At 43.3% G+C, this 20176-nt stretch overlaps 1 protein-coding gene across 2 annotated transcripts in view; it reads right to left on the minus strand.

The window, feature by feature from the left end:
* The window catches only part of LOC112236723 (zinc finger protein 704), a 113753-nt gene that overhangs the window by 21948 nt on the left and 71629 nt on the right, over positions 1-20176 (minus strand). For both annotated transcript variants that reach the window (XM_042307802.1, XM_042307803.1), the window contains exon 4: positions 11068-11312. In XM_042307802.1, coding sequence (XP_042163736.1) covers positions 11068-11312 — 245 coding nt within the window. The remainder of the gene's footprint in view (positions 1-11067; positions 11313-20176) is intronic.

Raw genomic sequence — 20176 nt, forward strand, 5'->3', positions numbered from 1 at the left:
GTTTTGAATTTGGCGCCATGCAATTTCACTGGCTGTTGTTGAGGTGGGACTGTAAACTCTCCTTCCAGACTCACATTAAGCATCTCCAATCAAAAATGAAATCTAGAATCGGCTTCCTATTTCACATCAAAGCATCCTTCACTCATGCTGCCAAATATACCCTCGTAAAACTGACTATCCTACAGATCCTTGACTTCGGCGATGTCATTTACAAAATAGCCTCCAACACTCTATTCAGAAAATTGGATGCACTCTATCACAGTGCCATCTGTTTTGTCACCAAAGCCCAATATACTACCAACCACTGCGACCTGTATGCTCTCGTTGGCTGGCCCTCGCTTCATATTCGTCGCCAAACCCACTGGCTCCAAGTCATCTATAAGTTTTGCTAGGTAAAGTCCCGCCTTATCTCAGCTTACTGGTCACCATAGTAGCACCCACCCATAGCACGTTCTCCAGAAGGTATATTTCACTGGTCACCCCAAAGCTAATTCTTCATTCGTCCATATTTCCTTCCAGTTCTCTGCTGCCAAAAATCTAGAACGAACTGCAAAAATCACTAAAGCTGGAGACTCATATCTACCTCAGCACCCGTACATAGCTCATCTGTAAATAGCCTATCCAACTACCTCATCCCCATAGTGTTATTTAATTTGCTCCTTGGCACACTCATCTTCTGAACATTATCACTCCCGTGTTTAATTGCTATATTTGTAATTATTTTGCCACTATGGCCTATTTTTTGCCTTACCTCCCTTATCCTACCTCATTTGCACACATTGTATATAGCCTTTTTTCTATTGCATTGTTGACTCTGTTTGTTTATTCCATGGGTAACTTTGTGTTGTTGTTTGTGTTGCACTGCTTTGCTTTATCTTGGCCAGGTTCGCAGTTGAAAATGAGAACTTGTTCTCAACTGGTCTACCTGGTAAAATAAAGGTAAAATAAAATAAAATTCCCGCCTCTCACATCTGTGCAAAACACAGCTTAGCTTGTTGTTAATCCACCTGGCATGTCAGATTTCAATACAGCTTTTCAGCGAAAGCATAACAAGCATTTATGTAAGAACATCTCTCTCAGTAGACAAAATATTACAAACACCTAGCAGCCAAGTAGATTGGTCACGAAAGTCGCTTCCCTTTAAATCGCTTCCCTTTGATGATCTTCGGATATTTGCACTCACGAGACTCCCAGTTACACAATAAATGTTCCTTTTGTTCCATAAAGATTATTTTTATATCCAAAATACCTCCATTTGGTTGCCGTGTTATGTTCAGAAATCAACAGGCTCGAGTGGTCACGACATCGCAGACGGAAATTCCAAATAGTATCCGTAATGATCGAGGAAACATGTCAAACGTTTTTTATAATCAATCCTCAAGTTGTTTTTACAATATATAATCGATAATATATCAACCGGGAATGTAGATTCTTCAGAGAGAGAGAGAAAATGGATGCTCCATGCTGTTGCACCGTGCTTCTACACCTGCATTGCTTGCTGTTTGGGGTTTTAGGCTGGGTTTCTGTACAGCACTTTGAGATATCAGCTGATGTACTCAGGGCTATATAAATACATTTGATTTGATTTGATGCACATACAAAACGACAGCCATACAATGACGATGTGATCTTTCTCGCTCATTTTTCAAATTAAAAGCCTGAAACTATGTCTAAAGGCTGTTCACACCACGGGGAAGCCGTAGGAAAATGAGTCTCGTTGATATCCCTTCAAATGGAGCGAAGGCAGGCTATGGAACATGGAGCTTTCAAAATAGAATCCACTTCCTGGTTTGATTTTCCTCAGGTGTTCACCTGCAAAATCAGTTCTGTTATACTCACAGACAATATTTTGACAATTTGGGAATCTTTAGAGTGTTTTCTATCCTAATCTGACAATTATATGCATATTCTAGATTCTGGGCATGAGAAATAGGCAGCTAAATGTGGGTACGTTTTTCATCGAAAAATCTAAATACTGCCCCCTACACTCAAGAGGTTAAAATAAATCAACCCTGGCCACTACAGGGATATTTTAAATCGACAAATTCAAGGTTGACTTGTTCTGTTGGTCTGTAACAAAATGGTAGGTGCCAATATTGCACTGATGCTACCTTGACTAGGCTACTAGTTCCTACTAACCTCAGACAACATTTTTTTTGCATATATGACAAAGTCCCACATTTAGTTTTTCAGTATCACACACTTCCATGTGCTTTCATGTAAAACAAAAAGTATGTTTATCATCGTAAAAAGAATAGGAGTCATGTGGACTATCGCTGTCATCATTTCTTCTCAATGGCACACTCTGCTAAAGTGGTTCACTTCAACTTGATAGTACACTTTAACCATGGGTTCGAGCCCCCCTCGCACAAGCTTCTTTGTTGAGGAAAAATAAATAAATGTTCACTGCAGGTCCTTCATGTTCGATTCAAAACACATGTGGCGAAGTGGATCATTATAATAATGAATAGCCTATAAAACATTGTAGTAGTGTACACATCCATATCATATGCAATATTATTTTTAGGCAATAGCACTGTGTTTGTGTGCAAGGCTGAAGAAAGAGCTAGTTCCTTATTAAATGAATTAATAGTGTTAATGCTCAAGTTGTTGGCTGGAGGCGTCCCTTTTCAACACAATAACAGTGCTTAAGTTTGGGCAGGAGCTCACCAGAGTACCGGCACCTCAAATTCTCAACTGCTTGAGTTTCTACACCTCTTATGAATATTAGCTCAAAAGTATACCTAAATATAACCAGTACCCAAAATGAGAAACCACACCTATTTTAGTCAGGCACTATCACAATACATGTAAATCAACATTTCACACGGGGTGGGACAACTCATGTGAGATTCAAACCCCTGGATTAGGCACATTACACAGAGAGCAACTATTTCCTCACAAGCACACTCTAATAAATGCTGGTTTAAAAACAACCCAGCGCTGGGTAAATAGTTGACAGAACTAAAATTGGGTTATTTTGCCAGTTGGGTCACTGAGTTGGGTTATTGACCTGTGATCCACCCAATCAGATCAGAAGACTGGAGGCATAGCTTAGTAGGGGTGTGAAGTTCACTCCAATCTGAAAGACACGTCCCCAATAGATCACACCTCCTGACAATAACCTATGGATTTCATTTTAAAAATAGCCATTCACTCTCCCGAGTCACCAAAAATAACTATCTGAAAGCCACGCACCTACTAAACCATGCCTCCAGTCTTCCATCTGACCCAGTGGATCATAGCTCAACAACCCAACTGTCTGGGTCAAAATAACCCAATATCAACGACCCACCTGGCTGGGTCAAAATAACCCAATATCAACAACCCAACTGGCTGGGTCAAAATAACCCAATATCAACGACCCAACTGGCTGGGTCAAAATAACCCAATATCAACAACCCAAATGGCTGGGTCAAAATAACCCAATATCAACAACCCAACTGGCTGGGTCAAAATAACCCAATATCAACGACCCAACTGGCTGGGTCAAAATAACCCAATATCAACGACCCAACTAGCTGGGTCAAAATAACCGAATATCAACGACCCAACTGGCTGGGTCAAAATAACCCAATATCAACGACCCAACTGGCTGGGTAAAAATAACCCAATATCAACGATCCAACTGGCTGGGCCAAAATAACCCAATATCAACACCCCAACTGGCTGGGTCAAAATAACCCAAAATCAACGACCCAACTGGCTGGGTCAAAATAACCCAATATCAACACCCCAACCGGCTGGGTCAAAATAACCCAAAATCAACGACCCAACTGGCTGGGTCAAAATAACCCAATATCAACACCCCAACCGGCTGGGTCAAAATAACCCAAAATCAACGACCCAACCGGCTGGGTCAAAATAACCCAATATCAACGACCCAACCGGCTGGGTCAAAATAACCCAATATCAACGACACAACCGGCTGGGTCAAAATAACCCAATATCAACAACCCAACTGGCTGGGTCAAAATAACCCAATATCAACAACCCAACTGGCTGGGTCAAACTAACCAAATATCAACAACCCAACTGACTGTGTCAAAATAACCCAATATCAACGACCCAACTGGCTGGGTCAAAATAACCCAATATCAACGACCCAACTGGCTGGGTCAAAATAACCCAATATCAACGACCCAACCGGCTGGGTCAAAATAACCCAATATCAACGACACAACCGGCTGGGTCAAAATAACCCAATATCAACAACCCAACTGGCTGGGTCAAAATTACCCAATATCAACAACCCAACTGGCTGGGTCAAACTAACCAAATATCAACAACCCAACTGACTGTGTCAAAATAACCCAATATCAACAACCCAACTGGCTGGGTCAAAATAACCCAATATCAACGACCCAACCGGCTGGGTCAAAATAACCCAATATCAACACCCCAACCGGCTGGGTCAAAATAACCCAATATCAACAACCCAACTGGCTGGGTCAAAATAACCCAATATCAACAACCCAACTGGCTGGGTCAAACTAACCAAATATCAACAACCCAACTGGCTGGGTCAAACTAACCAAATATCAACAACCCAACTGACTGGGTCAAAATAACCCAATATCAACGACCCAACTGGCTGGGTCAAAATAACCCAATATCAACACCCCAACTGGCTGGGTCAAAATAACCCAATATCAACAACCCAACTGGCTGGGTCAAACTAACCAAATATCAACAACCCAACTGGCTGGGTCAAAATAACCAAATATCAACAACCCAACTGACTGGGTCAAAATAACCCAATATCAACGACCCAACTGGCTGGGTCAAAATAACCCAATATCAACACCCCGACTGGCTGGGTCAAAATAACCCAAAATCAACGACCCAACTGGCTGGGTCAAAATAACCCAATATCAACAACCCAACTGGCTGGGTCAAAATAACCCAATATCAACACCCCAACTAGCTGGGTCAAAATAACTGAATATCAATGACCCAACTGGCTGGGTCAAAATAACCCAATATCAACGACCCAACTGGCTGGGTCAAAATAACCCAATATCAACGACCCAACCGGCTGGGTAAAAATAACCCAATATCAACGATCCAACTGGCTGGGCCAAAATAACCCAATATCAACACCCCAACTGGCTGGGTCAAAATAACCCAAAATCAACGACCCAAATGGCTGGGTCAAAATAACCCAATATCAACGACCCAACCGGCTGGGTCAAAATAACCCAATATCAACACCCCAACCGGCTGGGTCAAAATAACCCAAAATCAACGACCCAACCGGCTGGGTCAAAATAACCCAATATCAACGACCCAACCGGCTGGGTCAAAATAACCCAATATCAACGACACAACCGGCTGGGTCAAAATAACCCAATATCAACAACCCAACTGGCTGGGTCAAAATAACCCAATATCAACGACCCAACTGGCTGGGTCAAAATAACCCAATATCAACGACCCAACTGGCTGGGTCAAAATAACCCAATATCAACACCCCAACTGGCTGGGTCAAAATAACCCAATATCAACACCCCAACTGGCTGGGTCAAAATAACCCAATATCAACACCCCAACTGGCTGGGTCAAAATAACCCAATATCAACAACCCAACTGGCTGGGTCAAATAACCAAATATCAACAACCCAACTGGCTGGGTCAAACTAACCAAATATCAACAACCCAACTGACTGGGTCAAAATAACCCAATATCAACGACCCAACTGGCTGGGTCAAAATAACCCAATATCAACACCCCAACTGGCTGGGTCAAAATAACCCAATATCAACAACCCAACTGGCTGGGTCAAACTAACCAAATATCAACAACCCAACTGGCTGGGTCAAACTAACCAAATATCAACAACCCAACTGGCTGGGTCAAAATAACCCAATATCAACGACCCAACTGGCTGGGTCAAAATAACCCAATATCAACACCCCAACTGGCTGGGTCAAAATAACCCAAAATCAACGACCCAACTGGCTGGGTCAAAATAACCCAATATCAACAACCCAACTGGCTGGGTCAAAATAACCCAATATCAACACCCCAACTGGCTGGGTCAAAATAACTGAATATCAATGACCCAACTGGCTGGGTCAAAATAACCCAATATCAACGACCCAACTGGCTGGGTCAAAATAACCCAATATCAACGACCCAACTGGCTGGGTCAAAATAACCCAATATCAACACCCCAACTGGCTGGGTCAAAATAACCCAATATCAACACCCCAACTGGCTGGGTCAAAATAACCCAAAATCAACGACCCAACTGGCTGGGTCAAAATAACCCAATATCTACGACCCAACTGGCTGGGTCAAAATAACCCAATATCAACGACACAACTGGCTGGGTCAAAATAACCCAATATCAACAACCCAACTGGCTGGGTCAAAATAACCCAATATCAACGACCCAACTGGCTGGGTCAAAATAACCCAATATCAACAACCCAACTGGCTGGGTCAAAATAACCCAATATCAACACCCCAACTGGCTGGGTCAAAATAACCCAATATCAACAACCCAACTGGCTGGGTCAAACTAACCCAAATATCAACAACCCAACTGGCTGGGTCAAACTAACCAAATATCAACAACCCAACTGGCTGGGTCAAAATAACCCAATATCAACGACCCAACTGGCTGGGTCAAAATAACCCAATATCAACACCCCAACTGGCTGGGTCAAAATAACCCAATATCAACAACCCAACTGGCTGGGTCAAAATAACCCAATATCAACAACCCAACTGGCTGGGTCAAAATAACCCAATATCAACAACCCAACTGACTGGGTCAAAATAACCCAATATCAACAACCCAACTGGCTGGGTCAAAATAACCCAATATCAACACCCAACTGGCTGGGTCAAAATAACCCAAAATCAACGACCCAACTGGCTGGGTCAAAATAACCCAATATCAACAACCCAACTGGCTGGGTCAAAATAACCCAATATCAACACCCCAACTAGCTGGGTCAAAATAACTGAATATCAATGACCCAACTGGCTGGGTCAAAATAACCCAATATCAACGACCCAACTGGCTGGGTCAAAATAACCCAATATCAACGACCCAACTGGCTGGGTAAAAATAACCCAATATCAACGATCCAACTGGCTGGGCCAAAATAACCCAATATCAACACCCCAACTGGCTGGGTCAAAATAACCCAAAATCAACGACCCAAATGGCTGGGTCAAAATAACCCAATATCAACGACCCAACTGGCTGGGTCAAAATAACCCAATATCAACACCCCAACTGGCTGGGTCAAAATAACCCAAAATCAACGACCCAACTGGCTGGGTCAAAATAACCCAATATCAACGACCCAACGGCTGGGTCAAAATAACCCAATATCAACGACACAACCGGCTGGGTCAAAATAACCCAATATCAACAACCCAACTGGCTGGGTCAAAATAACCCAATATCAACGACCCAACTGGCTGGGTCAAAATAACCCAATATCAACGACCCAACTGGCTGGGTCAAAATAACCCAATATCAACACCCCAACTGGCTGGGTCAAAATAACCCAAAATCAACGACCCACCTGGCTGGGTCAAAATAACCCAATATCTACGACCCAACTGGCTGGGTCAAAATAACCCAATATCAACGACACAACTGGCTGGGTCAAAATAACCCAATATCAACGACCCAACTGGCTGGGTCAAAATAACCCAATATCAACGACACAACCGGCTGGGTCAAAATAACCCAATATCAACAACCCAACTGGCTGGGTCAAAATAACCCAATATCAACGACCCAACTGGCTGGGTCAAAATAACCCAATATCAACGACCCAACTGGCTGGGTCAAAATAACCCAATATCAACACCCCAACTGGCTGGGTCAAAATAACCCAAAATCAACGACCCACCTGGCTGGGTCAAAATAACCCAATATCTACGACCCAACTGGCTGGGTCAAAATAACCCAATATCAACGACACAACTGGCTGGGTCAAAATAACCCAATATCAACAACCCAACTGGCTGGGTCAAAATAACCCAATATCAACGACCCAACTGGCTGGGTCAAAATAACCCAATATCAACAACCCAACTGGCTTGGTCAAAATAACCCAATATCAACGACCCAACTGGCTGGGTCAAAATAACCCAATATCAACGACCCAACTGGCTGGGTCAAAATAACCCAATATCAACAACCCAACTGGCTGGGTCAAAATAACCCAATATCAACGACCCAACTGGCTGGGTCAAAATAACCCAATATCAACGACCCAACTGGCTGGGTCAAAATAACCCAATATCAACGATCCAACTGGCTGGGCCAAAATAACCCAATATCAACACCCCAACTGGCTGGGTCAAAATAACCCAAAATCAACGACCCAACTGGCTGGGTCAAAATAACCCAATATCAACAACCCAACTGGCTGGGTCAAACTAACCAAATATCAACAACCCAACTGGCTGGGTCAAAATAACCCAATATCAACGACCCAACTGGCTGGGTCAAAATAACCCAATATCAACAACCCAACTGGCTGGGTCAAACTAACCAAATATCAACAACCCAACTGGCTGGGTCAAAATAACCCAATATCAACGACACAACTGGCTGGGTCAAAATAACCCAATATCAACAACCCAACTGGCTGGGTCAAAATAACCCAATATCAACAACCCAACTGACTGTGTCAAAATAACCCAATATCAACGACCCAACTGGCTGGGTCAAAATAACCCAATATCAACGACCCAACTGGCTGGGTAAAAATAACCCAATATCAACGATCCAACTGGCTGGGTCAAAATAACCCAATATCAACGACCCAACTGGCTGGGTCAAAATAACCCAATATCAACACCCCAACTGGCTGGGTCAAAATAACCCAATATCAACAACCCAACTGTCTGGGTGAAAATAACCAAACATGGTATATTTCATATTTACCAAAATTGGGTTGTTTTTAACCCAGCATTTTTTACACTGCAGAATCTAAAAACAGAGCTATGTGTTTTTGGACATATTTTGTCATGCAGCATTACAGATCTCAGAGGAAGGCAGTGGAGGGAGAGGTGTTTTTGGACCTATTTTGTCATGCAGCATTACAGATCTCAGAGGAAGGCAGTGGAGGGAGAGGTGTGTTTTCAGACCTATTTTGTCATGCAGCATTACAGATCTCAGAGGAAGGCAGTGGAGGGAGAGGTGTGTTTTCAGACCTATTTTGTCATGCAGCATTACAGATCTCAGAGGAAGGCAGTGGAGGGAGAGGTGTGTTTTCAGACCTATTTTGTCATGTAGCATTACAGATCTCAGAGGAAGGCAGTGGAGGGAGAGGTGTGTTTTCAGACCTATTTTGTCATGCAGCATTACAGATCTCAGAGGAAGGCAGTGGAGGGAGAGGTGTTTTTGGACCTGCATCAGTACTAATGACAGGTTAGTGGGCGTTGGCTCGCTACCTATCAACAGCTTCCAGAAAGGGGAGAGAGATTGACTTTAAAATACAAACTATAGAACAGGTTTATCAGAGGCTGATCAATTTAACCCTTTTTAACTAGTCTATATTCTTATGCAATCCATTATTCTTTGCAGTGAAGACATCACATACAACATCTCTAATGAAACATACACTATGAAACACTCCCAACGGCTAATCTGCAGCGTCTCAACAAACAATCCCAAATAATGGCCAAAGTGTTTTTCTTCAATCTTAACACAATCACAGGAATACCCAGGTGATTTACACAGTCCTTAGCCTCTTATAGTACCCTACTCTACAGTCAGACACACTGCAGCTACACTACTGTATGTCCAGACTTACTGCTGCCTGAAAATCAGGACTTAGTTAGGCCTCTGATCTTGGCCTACTACACTGAACCACCAGAGTAAACTAACTGCCTGTTAGGTTTTCCCAGGGCAGGTTTATATACAAGTCATCCAAATTATCATGACTTTATCTATAGCCGGCTATTCATTAATAACCACACATGCATGCCAGTGCAAGCCTAATTGAGTTGGCCTCCCAAGGCTTTGCATAATGTTGATGTAATGTTTACTGTGTGTCTAGAATTGTCTAGGTCTTTACAAGCGAGGTTAGGCTGAAGACGGACGTGAAACATGAAGACAAGGCATTACATTTGACGGATGACTTGACAAAGAGCACAATCTTGTTATACTCTAACACACAGCATAATCATCATTCAGTTCAAGTAAAAGGGAATGCTATAATGTGTTTGTCCTATTCTGGTGAAGCTAGTCAGTGAGTGTAATCCAATTTCCTTTCAGGATATTGTATATCTATGGCCTGGCCTCCTAGCTAACTCCTCTTATGTGTTTCAGCTGAAATTGGCCTACAGGCCAGTGCGTTGGACCTGCACACTCCTATCTGAGCCCCTTCCAGTCTCCACACCTCTATCCACACCTGCGTCACAATGGATGTATGAGATATTCTTCTCTCACTCTCAGCTTCCTGCAGATGAAGCCTCTCACTCCTCCCCTCTCCTCCCCTAGCTCAGTAATCTTAACTCCCCTCTTCCTCCTTCCTCCCCATCCTCTCCCACCTCTTCCTCTTGGAGATGGGTAAGGGGGCTTATGGCTCTTCTTGATAATGAAACCACATTAATGTCTTGGAAGGTCTCCACTGCATAAAAAGACAGGGGAAGAAAAAAGAGAGAGGAAAAGATTGAGCGAGAACACACTCCATCATGCTCAGAGGCGTAAAGGTTGACAGACCTTGTTGTCTCAGGGCCAAGCCAGTGTCATAAGATCCTGAATTACATTGGAAATGCGTTTTGAGATAATCTTTCAGAGGGGTTTCAGAGGCCCCCTTGAATTAGGAAAACTACACACTAGGGCAGCGATTCCTAAATCGATAGGAGCCACTGTTGGCCCATGGCCAATTTTTAATGGGTCGCAGCTGAGGGTTGGTTGTGGCAACAAATACTGTTCTCATCTGAAGGATCACAAGAAACACGGAACTGGACTGGATAAATCAAATAGCTGTGATCTATGAACTCCTTGGAGATAAGTATGGAAGGATTTTCAGTAGCATTAGGATGAATCCTCATCCTAAGCCCCTGACCCCCAGTTGTACCTTTCGTTTCCGGGGTATGGGGTCCTCAAACAAGAAGTGCGTGCTCTCTTTGACGTCGTCGATGACATTATCACTCTGGGAGGAGAGCAAGAAGCTCTTGCTGGTGTCTTTGGAGAGAGGCGGGGACGGTGTGGAGGGCACCGATTGGTCGCTGGTGTCCCAGCTCCAGTTGCCACTGGTAGAGCTGCTGTAGCTAGTTGACAGCACCTCCTTCCACCCTCTGCTGGCTGGCTCCGGAACTGCAGCTGGAGACAGAGGAGGGGCAGTCAGTACCATCAAAACCAGGGAGTCATTAATTCACTTTAATTAACTTCTTGACTTCATACAATATTTTTTTTTTCATACAATGTGTTTTGCAACATTGTTCATGCAAAATTTGAATTGAGGTTTATATTGAATGTCCATCCATCCATAGGAAAACAGCCTCCCTCTCCAGCAGCGTTGGCCTACAAACCCCTCCAGTGCAAGTATTTTGACTGCTTCACTAATACAGATCTTATAAAGCCATAATCACATTGCCTTGTGGAGAAACATAATGAAAAATAAAGCCTTCCAGCAGGATGAGCTGTGTGTTGGAGATGAACTCATATTAAACAATGACTGACTGGTCCATGGGGGCTAGTGTAGATGAGGGGGGTCCTACAGAGAATACGGACACAGGAGTTCACATGTTGTCTCAGAGCAGACTAACCCCTTAAACCAGGGGGAAGAAAATACGACATTGGAGGTAAACAGGTACATTTTTTAAATGTATGAAAAGAGTAGGATGAAATGTCTTAAGAAAAATGAATACATATTTGCCCCATCCCATAATATTTTGTGGATTTGCCCGTTTTAATCAGTAACTGAACTAAACTGTGGAGATGGGACCAAGAGGGGTTGAATATATGCTGTAGACTTATGGAAGGGTTAAGAGAACGCACACAATGTTAATGATTGCTAGTCTACAACTGTTGTCTATGAAGTGTCATGACGTTGGCCTGGGGGTAGGTTTATGACAGTCATAAATACCTCTTCCCCCCCTTTTCCTCTCTCTACCCTACTGATGTTACATTTGCAAACCCCTTGGTTAACATAGAGATTCTGGGAACATCAGAAGGTGGGGGGGAATGAACTATATTCTGGTAATCCGACCAATGGAACATATGCGGTGGTACTTAATGAGAATGATGTCAGTTCGGTTGTCATCTGAGACATTCTCATCAATGATAAGATGACAAACTCTACAGTGGAAAGTCTACACATCAGAGTTATCGGATTCAAATGGAATTGTTGTTCAATTTAAATGTTTGAATATGAAATTATTCGTGATGGGATGAAATGTGATTTTAGCTTCTAAAATGTGAGATTTGGATTTTCATAAGATAGGGCTCTGCTCAATCAGTGGCCCGCCCCTGTGAAGGGACATGGGCTCTAAAACTTTTCCTCCTCCTCTCCCTTCCTATATAAGCCCTTGACGACAATTTAACCTCCTGTTCCGAGGATGTAGGATGACGGTCCGATGTCAGAATGGTTCAGATAATAACTACAGAATGAAGCCAACGTCAGCGTGAGCTTTGGTTGCGAATGGAATGAACTTTGAACTCTTATTCACTACAGAAGTGATACCTCCTAGCCGTTGAGTTAGCAACAGCAGCTGCAAACGCAGGTTAGGAAGGAACAGAGTATCCAATCTACCACACAACGACGTTACTACAACATATCCAATTGACCACCAGAGACATTCTTCAAAGGACTCGGTTTGGCAACACAGCCTTCCATCTACCACCAACCTACTGAAGCACAGCTCAGAGTAAATATTTATTGCATTTTCCTTTTCCAAATGCGCTGTAATTTAAGATACTGTATTTACGATAGCACAGCTTCGCCCTTTGTTCCTCAGTTTTCCCGCTCTTTCACTCAAACCCAGCCCCTTTTCTTTTGTGTAACCAGCTGTCTGCCCGCTCCTCCTGCTTCTCCTTGCACAAAGGCGGAGGTAGCGGTCCTGCTGCTGGGTTGTTGCCCTCCTATAAATAAAAGGGAACACTTAAACAACACAATGTAACTCCAAGTCAATCACACTTCTGTGAAATCAAACTGTCCACTTAGGAAGCAACATTGATTGACAATAAACTTCACATGCTATTGTGCAAATGGAATACGCAACAGGTGGAAATTATAGGCAATTAGCAAGACACCCCCAATAAAGGAGTGGTTCTGCAGGTGGTGACCACAGACCACTTCTCAGTTCCTATGCTTCCTGGCTGATGTTTTGGTAACTTTTGAATGCTGGAGGTGATTTCACTCTAGTGGTGGCATGAGACGGAGTCTACAACCCACACAAGTGGCTCAGGTAGTGCAGCTCATCCAGGTTGGCACATCAATGTGAGCTGTGGCAAGAAGGTTTGCTGTGTCTGTCAGCGTAGTGTCCAGAGCATGGAGGCGCAACCAGGAGACAGGCCAATACATCAGGAGACATGGAGGAGGCCGTAGGAGGGCAACAACCCAGCAGCAGGACCGCTACCTCCGCCTTTGTGCAAGGAGGAGCACTGCCAGAGCCCTGCAAAATGACCTCCAGCAGGCCACAAATGTGCATGTGTTTGCTCAAACGGTCAGAAACAGACTCCATGAGGGTGGTATGAGGGCCCGACGTCCACAGATGGGGGTTGTTCTTACAGCCCAACACCGTGCTGGACGTTTGGCATTTGCCAGAGAACACCAAGATTGGCAAATTCGCCACTGGTGCCCTGTGCTCCTCACAGATGAAAGCAGGTTCACACTGAGCACATGTGACAGACGTGACAGAGTCTGGAGACGCCGTGGAGAACGTTCTGCTGCCTGCAACATCCTCCAGAATGACCGGTTTGGCGGTGGGTCAGTCATGGTGTGGGGTGGCATTTCTTAGGGGGGCCACACAGCCCTCCACGTGCTCGCCAGAGGTAGCCTAACTGCCATTAGGTACCGAGATGAGATCCTCAGACACCTTATAAGACCATATGCTGGTGCGGTTGGCCCTGGGTTCCTCCTAATGCAAGACAATGCTAGACCTCATGTGGCTGGAGTGTGTCAGCAGTTCCTGAAAGAGGAAGGCATTGATGCTATGGACTAGCCCGCCCATTCCCCAGACCTGAATCCAATTGAGCACATCATGTCTCGCTCCATCCACCAACGCCACGTTGCACCACAGACTGTCCAGGAGTTGGCGGATGCTTTAGTCCAGGTTTGGGAGGTGATCCCTCAGGAGACCATCCGCCACCTCATCAGGAGCATGCCCAGGCGTTGTAGGGAGGTCATACAGGCACGTGGAGGCCACACACACTACTGAGCCTCATTTTGACTTGTTTTAAGGACATTACATCAAAGTTGGATCAGCCTGTGGTGTGGTTTTCCACTTTAATTTTGAGTGTGACTCCAAATCCAGACCTCCATGGGTTGATACATTTGATTTCCATTGATAATTTTTTTGTGATTTTATTGTCAGCACATTCAACTATGTAAAGAAAAAGTATTTAATAAGAATATTTCATTCATTCAGATCTAGGATGTGTTATTTTAGTGTTCCCTTTATTTTTTTGAGCAGTATATATCTTTTTTTGAGCAGTATATATATATTTGATTTGCTTTGACCCCACCCGACATGCCACCAGGGGTCTTTTCACAGTCCCCAGGTCCAGAACAAATTCATCTGCTAACACGTGAATGTGACCAATAACATTTGATTTGAATGTATAGTATATATATATATACAACATACACCCAATACACACAAATCTAAGTAATATATTAGAAATATTAGAAATATATAAATATATGAACGAGCAACGTCAGAGCGACATAAACTAAGATACAGTAGAATGTTATAGAATACAGTATAAACATATGAGATGAGTAAGGCAAGATACGTAAACATTATTAAACTGACATTAAAGTGGCCAATGATTTCAAGTCTGTCAACATATCTGTGTTAGTGATGGCTATTTAACAGTCTGATGGCCTTGAGATAGAAGCTGTTTTTCAGTCTCTCGGTCTCAGCTTTGATGCACCTGTAGTAACTTCGCCTTCTGGATGATAGCGGGATTAACACTTGGGTGGTTGTTGTCCTTGATTATCGGGTGTTGTAGGTGTCCTGGAGGGCAGGTAGTTTCCCCCGGTGATGCGTTGTGCAGACCTCAATATCCTCTGGAGAGCCCTGTGATACAGCCCGCCAGGATGCTCTCAATTGTGCATCTGTAAACGTTTGAGAGAGTTTTAGGTGACAAGCCAGATTTCTTCAGCCGTCTTCACCACACCGTCTGTGTGGGTGGACCATTTCAGTTTGTCAGCGATGTGTACGCCGAGTAACTTAAAACTTTCCACCTCCACTGCTATCCCGTTGATGTGGATAGGAGGTGCTTCCTCTCTGCTGTTTCCTGAAGTCCACGATCATCTCCTTTGTTTTGTTGACATTGAGTGAGCAGTTTTCCTGGCCCCACACTACCAGAGCCCTCACCTCCTCCCTGTAGCCTCTCTCGTCGTTGTTGGTAATCAGGCCTACTACTGTTGTGTCATCTGCAAACTTGATGATTGAGTTGGAAGTGAGCTTGGCCACGCAGTCATAGGTGAACAGGGAGTACAGGAGAGGGCTGAGAATGCACCCTTGTGGGGCTCCAATGTTGAGGACTAGCGAAGTGGAGGTGTTGTTTCCTACCTCCCTACCGGCCCGTCAGGAAGTCCAGGACCCAATTGCACAGGGCGGGGTTCAGACCCAGGGCCTCTGGGTCTGAGTATGGAGGGTACTATGGTGTTAAATGCTGAGTTATTGTCAATGATCAGCATTCATACATAGGTATTTTTCTTGTCCAGATGGGGTAGGGCAGTGTGCAGTCTGATGGCGATTGCATCGTCTGTGGACCTATTGGGACGGGAAGCAAATTGAAGTGGGTCTAGGGTGACAGGTAAGGTGGAGGTGATATGATCCTTGACTAGTCTCTCAAAGCACTTCATGATGACTGAAGTGAGAGCTACGGGCGCGATAGTCATTTAGTTCAGTTACCTTTGCATTCTTGGGTACAAAAACAATGGTGGCCATCTTGAAGCATGTCGGCCACGGAAAAGGAGAGGCCACAGTCCTTGGTAATGGGCCAGGTTGGTGGCACTGTGTTATTCTCAAAGCAGGCAAAGAACGTGTTTAGCTTGTCTGGAAGCAAGACGTTGGTGTCCGCGGCGTGGCTGGTTTGATTGCCTTGCGGAGGGAATGACTACTCTGTTTGTATTCTGACATATTCCCAGTCACCTTGCTATGCGGGGGTTCGCGCTTTCAGTTTTGCACGAATGCTGTCATCTATGCACAATTTCTGGTTAGGGTAGGTTTTAATAGTCACAGTGAGTACATCTCTTATACACTTCCTGATAAACTCACTCACCGTCTTAGTGTATACATAAATATTATTTTCGGAAGCTGCCCGGAACATATCACAGTCCGCATGATCAAAACAATCTGGATTCCGATTGGTCAGACCAGCGTTGAATAGTCCTTAGCACGGGTACTTCCTGTTTGAGTTCTCGCCTATAGGAATGTAGGAGAAACATGGATTTGGGGTCAAATTTGCTAAAAGGAGGGCGGGGGAGGACCTTGTATGCATCCCAGAAGTTGGAATGGTTGAGTAGTTGAGTGTTTTAGCAGCGCGAGTACTACAGTCAATATGCTGATAGAATTTAGGCAGCCTTTTCCTCAAATTTGCTTTGTTAAAATCCCCAGGTACAATAAATGCAGCCTCAGGATATGTGGTGTCCAGTTTGCATGAAGTCCAGTGAAGTTCCTTGAGGACTGTCGTGGTATTGGCTTGAGGGGGGCATATATATGATGTGAGGTATTCTAGGTCGGGTGAACAGAAGGACTTGAGTTCCTGAGTGTTATCACAATCACACCATGAGTCGTTAATCATTAAACATACACCCCCGCACTTCTTCTTCCCGGAGAGATGTTTATTCCAGTTGGCGCAATGAACTGAGAATCCAGATGGCTGGACCGACTGACAGTATATCCAGAGAGAGCCATGTGTCCGTGAAACAGAGTATGTTACAATCCCTGATGTCTCTCTGGAAAGAAACCCTTGCCCTGAGCTCGGAAGCGGCGCACCTCCTAATTTGGACCAGAAGACCGCTCCGAGTACCTCTCCTTCGCCGGCGTTGTTCTGGGTTGGCCTCTGGAATCAGTTAAATTGCCTTGGGTGGTGTGAACAAAGGATCCACTTCGGGAAAGTCATATTCCTGGTCGTTTTAGGGCCTTCCTCTGACACCGCCTAGTCCTGGATGGAAGGAAGCTTGGCCCCACTGATGTACTGGGCCGTTCGCACTACCCTCTGTAGTGCCTTGTGGTCGGAGGCCGAGCAGTTGCCATACCAGGCAGTGATACAACAAGTCAGGATGCAAAAAGTCAGGATGCTCTCGATGGTGCAGCTGTAGGACAGGAGTTGATCCTGATTCAATAACCCTTACAGCTATTCTCCAATCAGAACGATTATCCAAACATTCGAACTCTATCACTTTTCTTTCCTCCACACAACATGTTGGTATCGTTTTTTTGTTTGTCCAGAAGAAACCAGTCTGTCAAAAATTGCTAGCTCACGTCTAAATACATACTGCAATTCTACCCACAAAACATGTTTTAACATGTCATGTTAAATATTAATACATTAACTATTAATGTTATTTCCAACAACCAATGAGCAACGCCGCCGTACATTGCCTTCAGAAAGTATTCACACACCTTGACTTTTTCCACATTTTGTTACAGCCTGAATTCTAAATGGATTTAAATGAGTTTTGTTTGTCACACACAATACTCCATAATGTCAAAGTGGAATTATATTTTTTTTAGAAATGTTTACAAATTTATAAAAAATGTAAAGCTGAAATGTCTATTCAACCCCTTTGTTTATGGAAAGCCTAAATAAGTTCAGGAGTACAAATGTGCTTCAGAAGTGCCATAATAACTTGCATGGACTCACTCTGTGTCCAATAATAGTGTTTAACAGTGTTCAAACACAGATTCAACCACAAAGACCGGGGAGGTTTTCCAATGCCTCGCAAGGAATGGCAGCTATTGGTAGATGGGTAAAAATACAGAAAGCAGACATTGAATATCCCTTTGAGCATGGTGAAGTTATTCATTACAATTTGGATGGTGTATCATTACACCCAGTCATTACAAAGATACAGGTGTTGTTATGTCTTTGGCTATCTTTAATGTGAGGACGATTGTTATATCAAATCAATGAACTATGTTTAATTATTATGATGATTATAATAATCCTGTAACAACTAACTCATTAACAATCTTGGGGCACCACGGAAAAAGTTTATTTAACAAGTTACCGTGTTCTGAACTAACTCGTAAAGATATAAATATCTCGAATCAGTCATTCATTAATTGTTATTTACCTTCTATAAGTCTCATTCTGAATGTCGCAAAACCCTTGGATATCTGCACGAACCCTAGCATAAATGAGGAATCAGTGATATACAAACTGGCTTAATTATTTATTTACTAACTAAATAATCACAGAGAACTGCATAAACACACAAACAGAACAGCTTACACATTGATTACTACATAATGCAATGAAAAGTAGCTAGTGGAATAAACCCGATATGACGACTTGGTAGACAATGGAAAGAGCAGGAAAGACAGAATGGGACCCACTACATGACCCACATCCACTACCCACTACATACATACAGTTGAGAACTATGCTCATGGAAATGCGAATACTTTGCACATGAACGGCCGCTCATTTGAAAGAATTGCAATGTACATCTTTACGTGTGTATGTCTTTGCTGTCTCCCCGTTGAAAACACTTGATCCGTCCGGGGAGTAATTCGACAGAAAGTCTCCGGTTTGTCCACCAGAGATCAGTCTTTCATAGTCGTAGCTCTGTTATAATGGATACGTCAGACGTACCAATGGTCGTTTGATAGTTATTTAGAATGGCTCTTTCAGAGTACCACCCGGTGGCTCTCGGTCGAGGATACTAGACTAAAGTACTTAAACAGCTGCAGACTGAATGTTCCTATGTAGTTTTTATCTTCTTCACTCAAGAAAGTTCCAGAGAGTTTCAAAGTTTCTTAATAAACCTCTTGAAGCTAGGGGGCACTATTTTTATGTTTGGAAAAATAACATTCCCAAAGTAAATGGCCTATTTCTCAGGACCAGATGCTAGAATATGCATATAATTGACAGATTGGGATAGAAAACACTCTAAAATTTCCAAAACTGTCAAAGTATTGTCTGTGAGTATAACAGAACTGATATTGCAGGCGAAACCCTGAGGAAAATCCAATCAGGAAGTGCCTCTTATTTTGAAACTCTTCTGTTCCTTTGCATGCCTATCCTCCATTTAAAGGGATATCAACCAGATTCCTTTTTCTATGTCTTCCCTAAGGTGTCAAGTCTTTAGACATAGTTTCAGGCTTTTATTTTGAAAAATGAGCGTGAAAGATCACATTGCGTAAGTGGATAGGTGGGGGCTCTCAGAGTGAGTTTTTTGCGCTACAGAGTAAAGCCGCCATTGTTCCTCCCCCTGTTATTGAAAAACCTACACACTCGGTTGATATATTATCAAATATATATTTTAAAAACTACCTGAGGAATGATTATAAAAAACGTTTGACATGTTTCTGTGGACATTATGAAGACTATTTGGAATTTCCGTCTGCGTTGTCGTGACCACTCTTTCCTGTGGATTTCTGAACATATTACTCGACAAACAAACATCGGTATTTTGGGTATAAAAATCATCTTTATGGAACAAAAGGAACATTTGTTGTCTAACTGGGAGTCTCGTCAGTGAAAACATCCGAAGATCAAAGGTAAACGGTTCATTTGATTGCTTTTCTGATTTTCGTGACCAAGCTTCCTGATGCTAAGTGTACATAATGCTATGTTAGGCTATCGATAAACTTACACAAATGCTTGGATTGCTTTCGCTGTAAAGCATCATTTCAAAATCTGAGACGACAGGTGGATTAACAAAAGGCTAAGCTGTGTTTTGCAATATTCCACTTGTGATTTCATGAATAGGAATATTTGTTAGTAATATTATTTGACTGTTGCGCTATGCTATTCAGCGTTTGCTGACGAAAATGATC

Source organism: Oncorhynchus tshawytscha, linkage group LG28 (assembly GCF_018296145.1).
Source record: "Oncorhynchus tshawytscha isolate Ot180627B linkage group LG28, Otsh_v2.0, whole genome shotgun sequence".
Taxonomy (NCBI): Eukaryota; Metazoa; Chordata; class Actinopteri; order Salmoniformes; family Salmonidae; genus Oncorhynchus; species Oncorhynchus tshawytscha.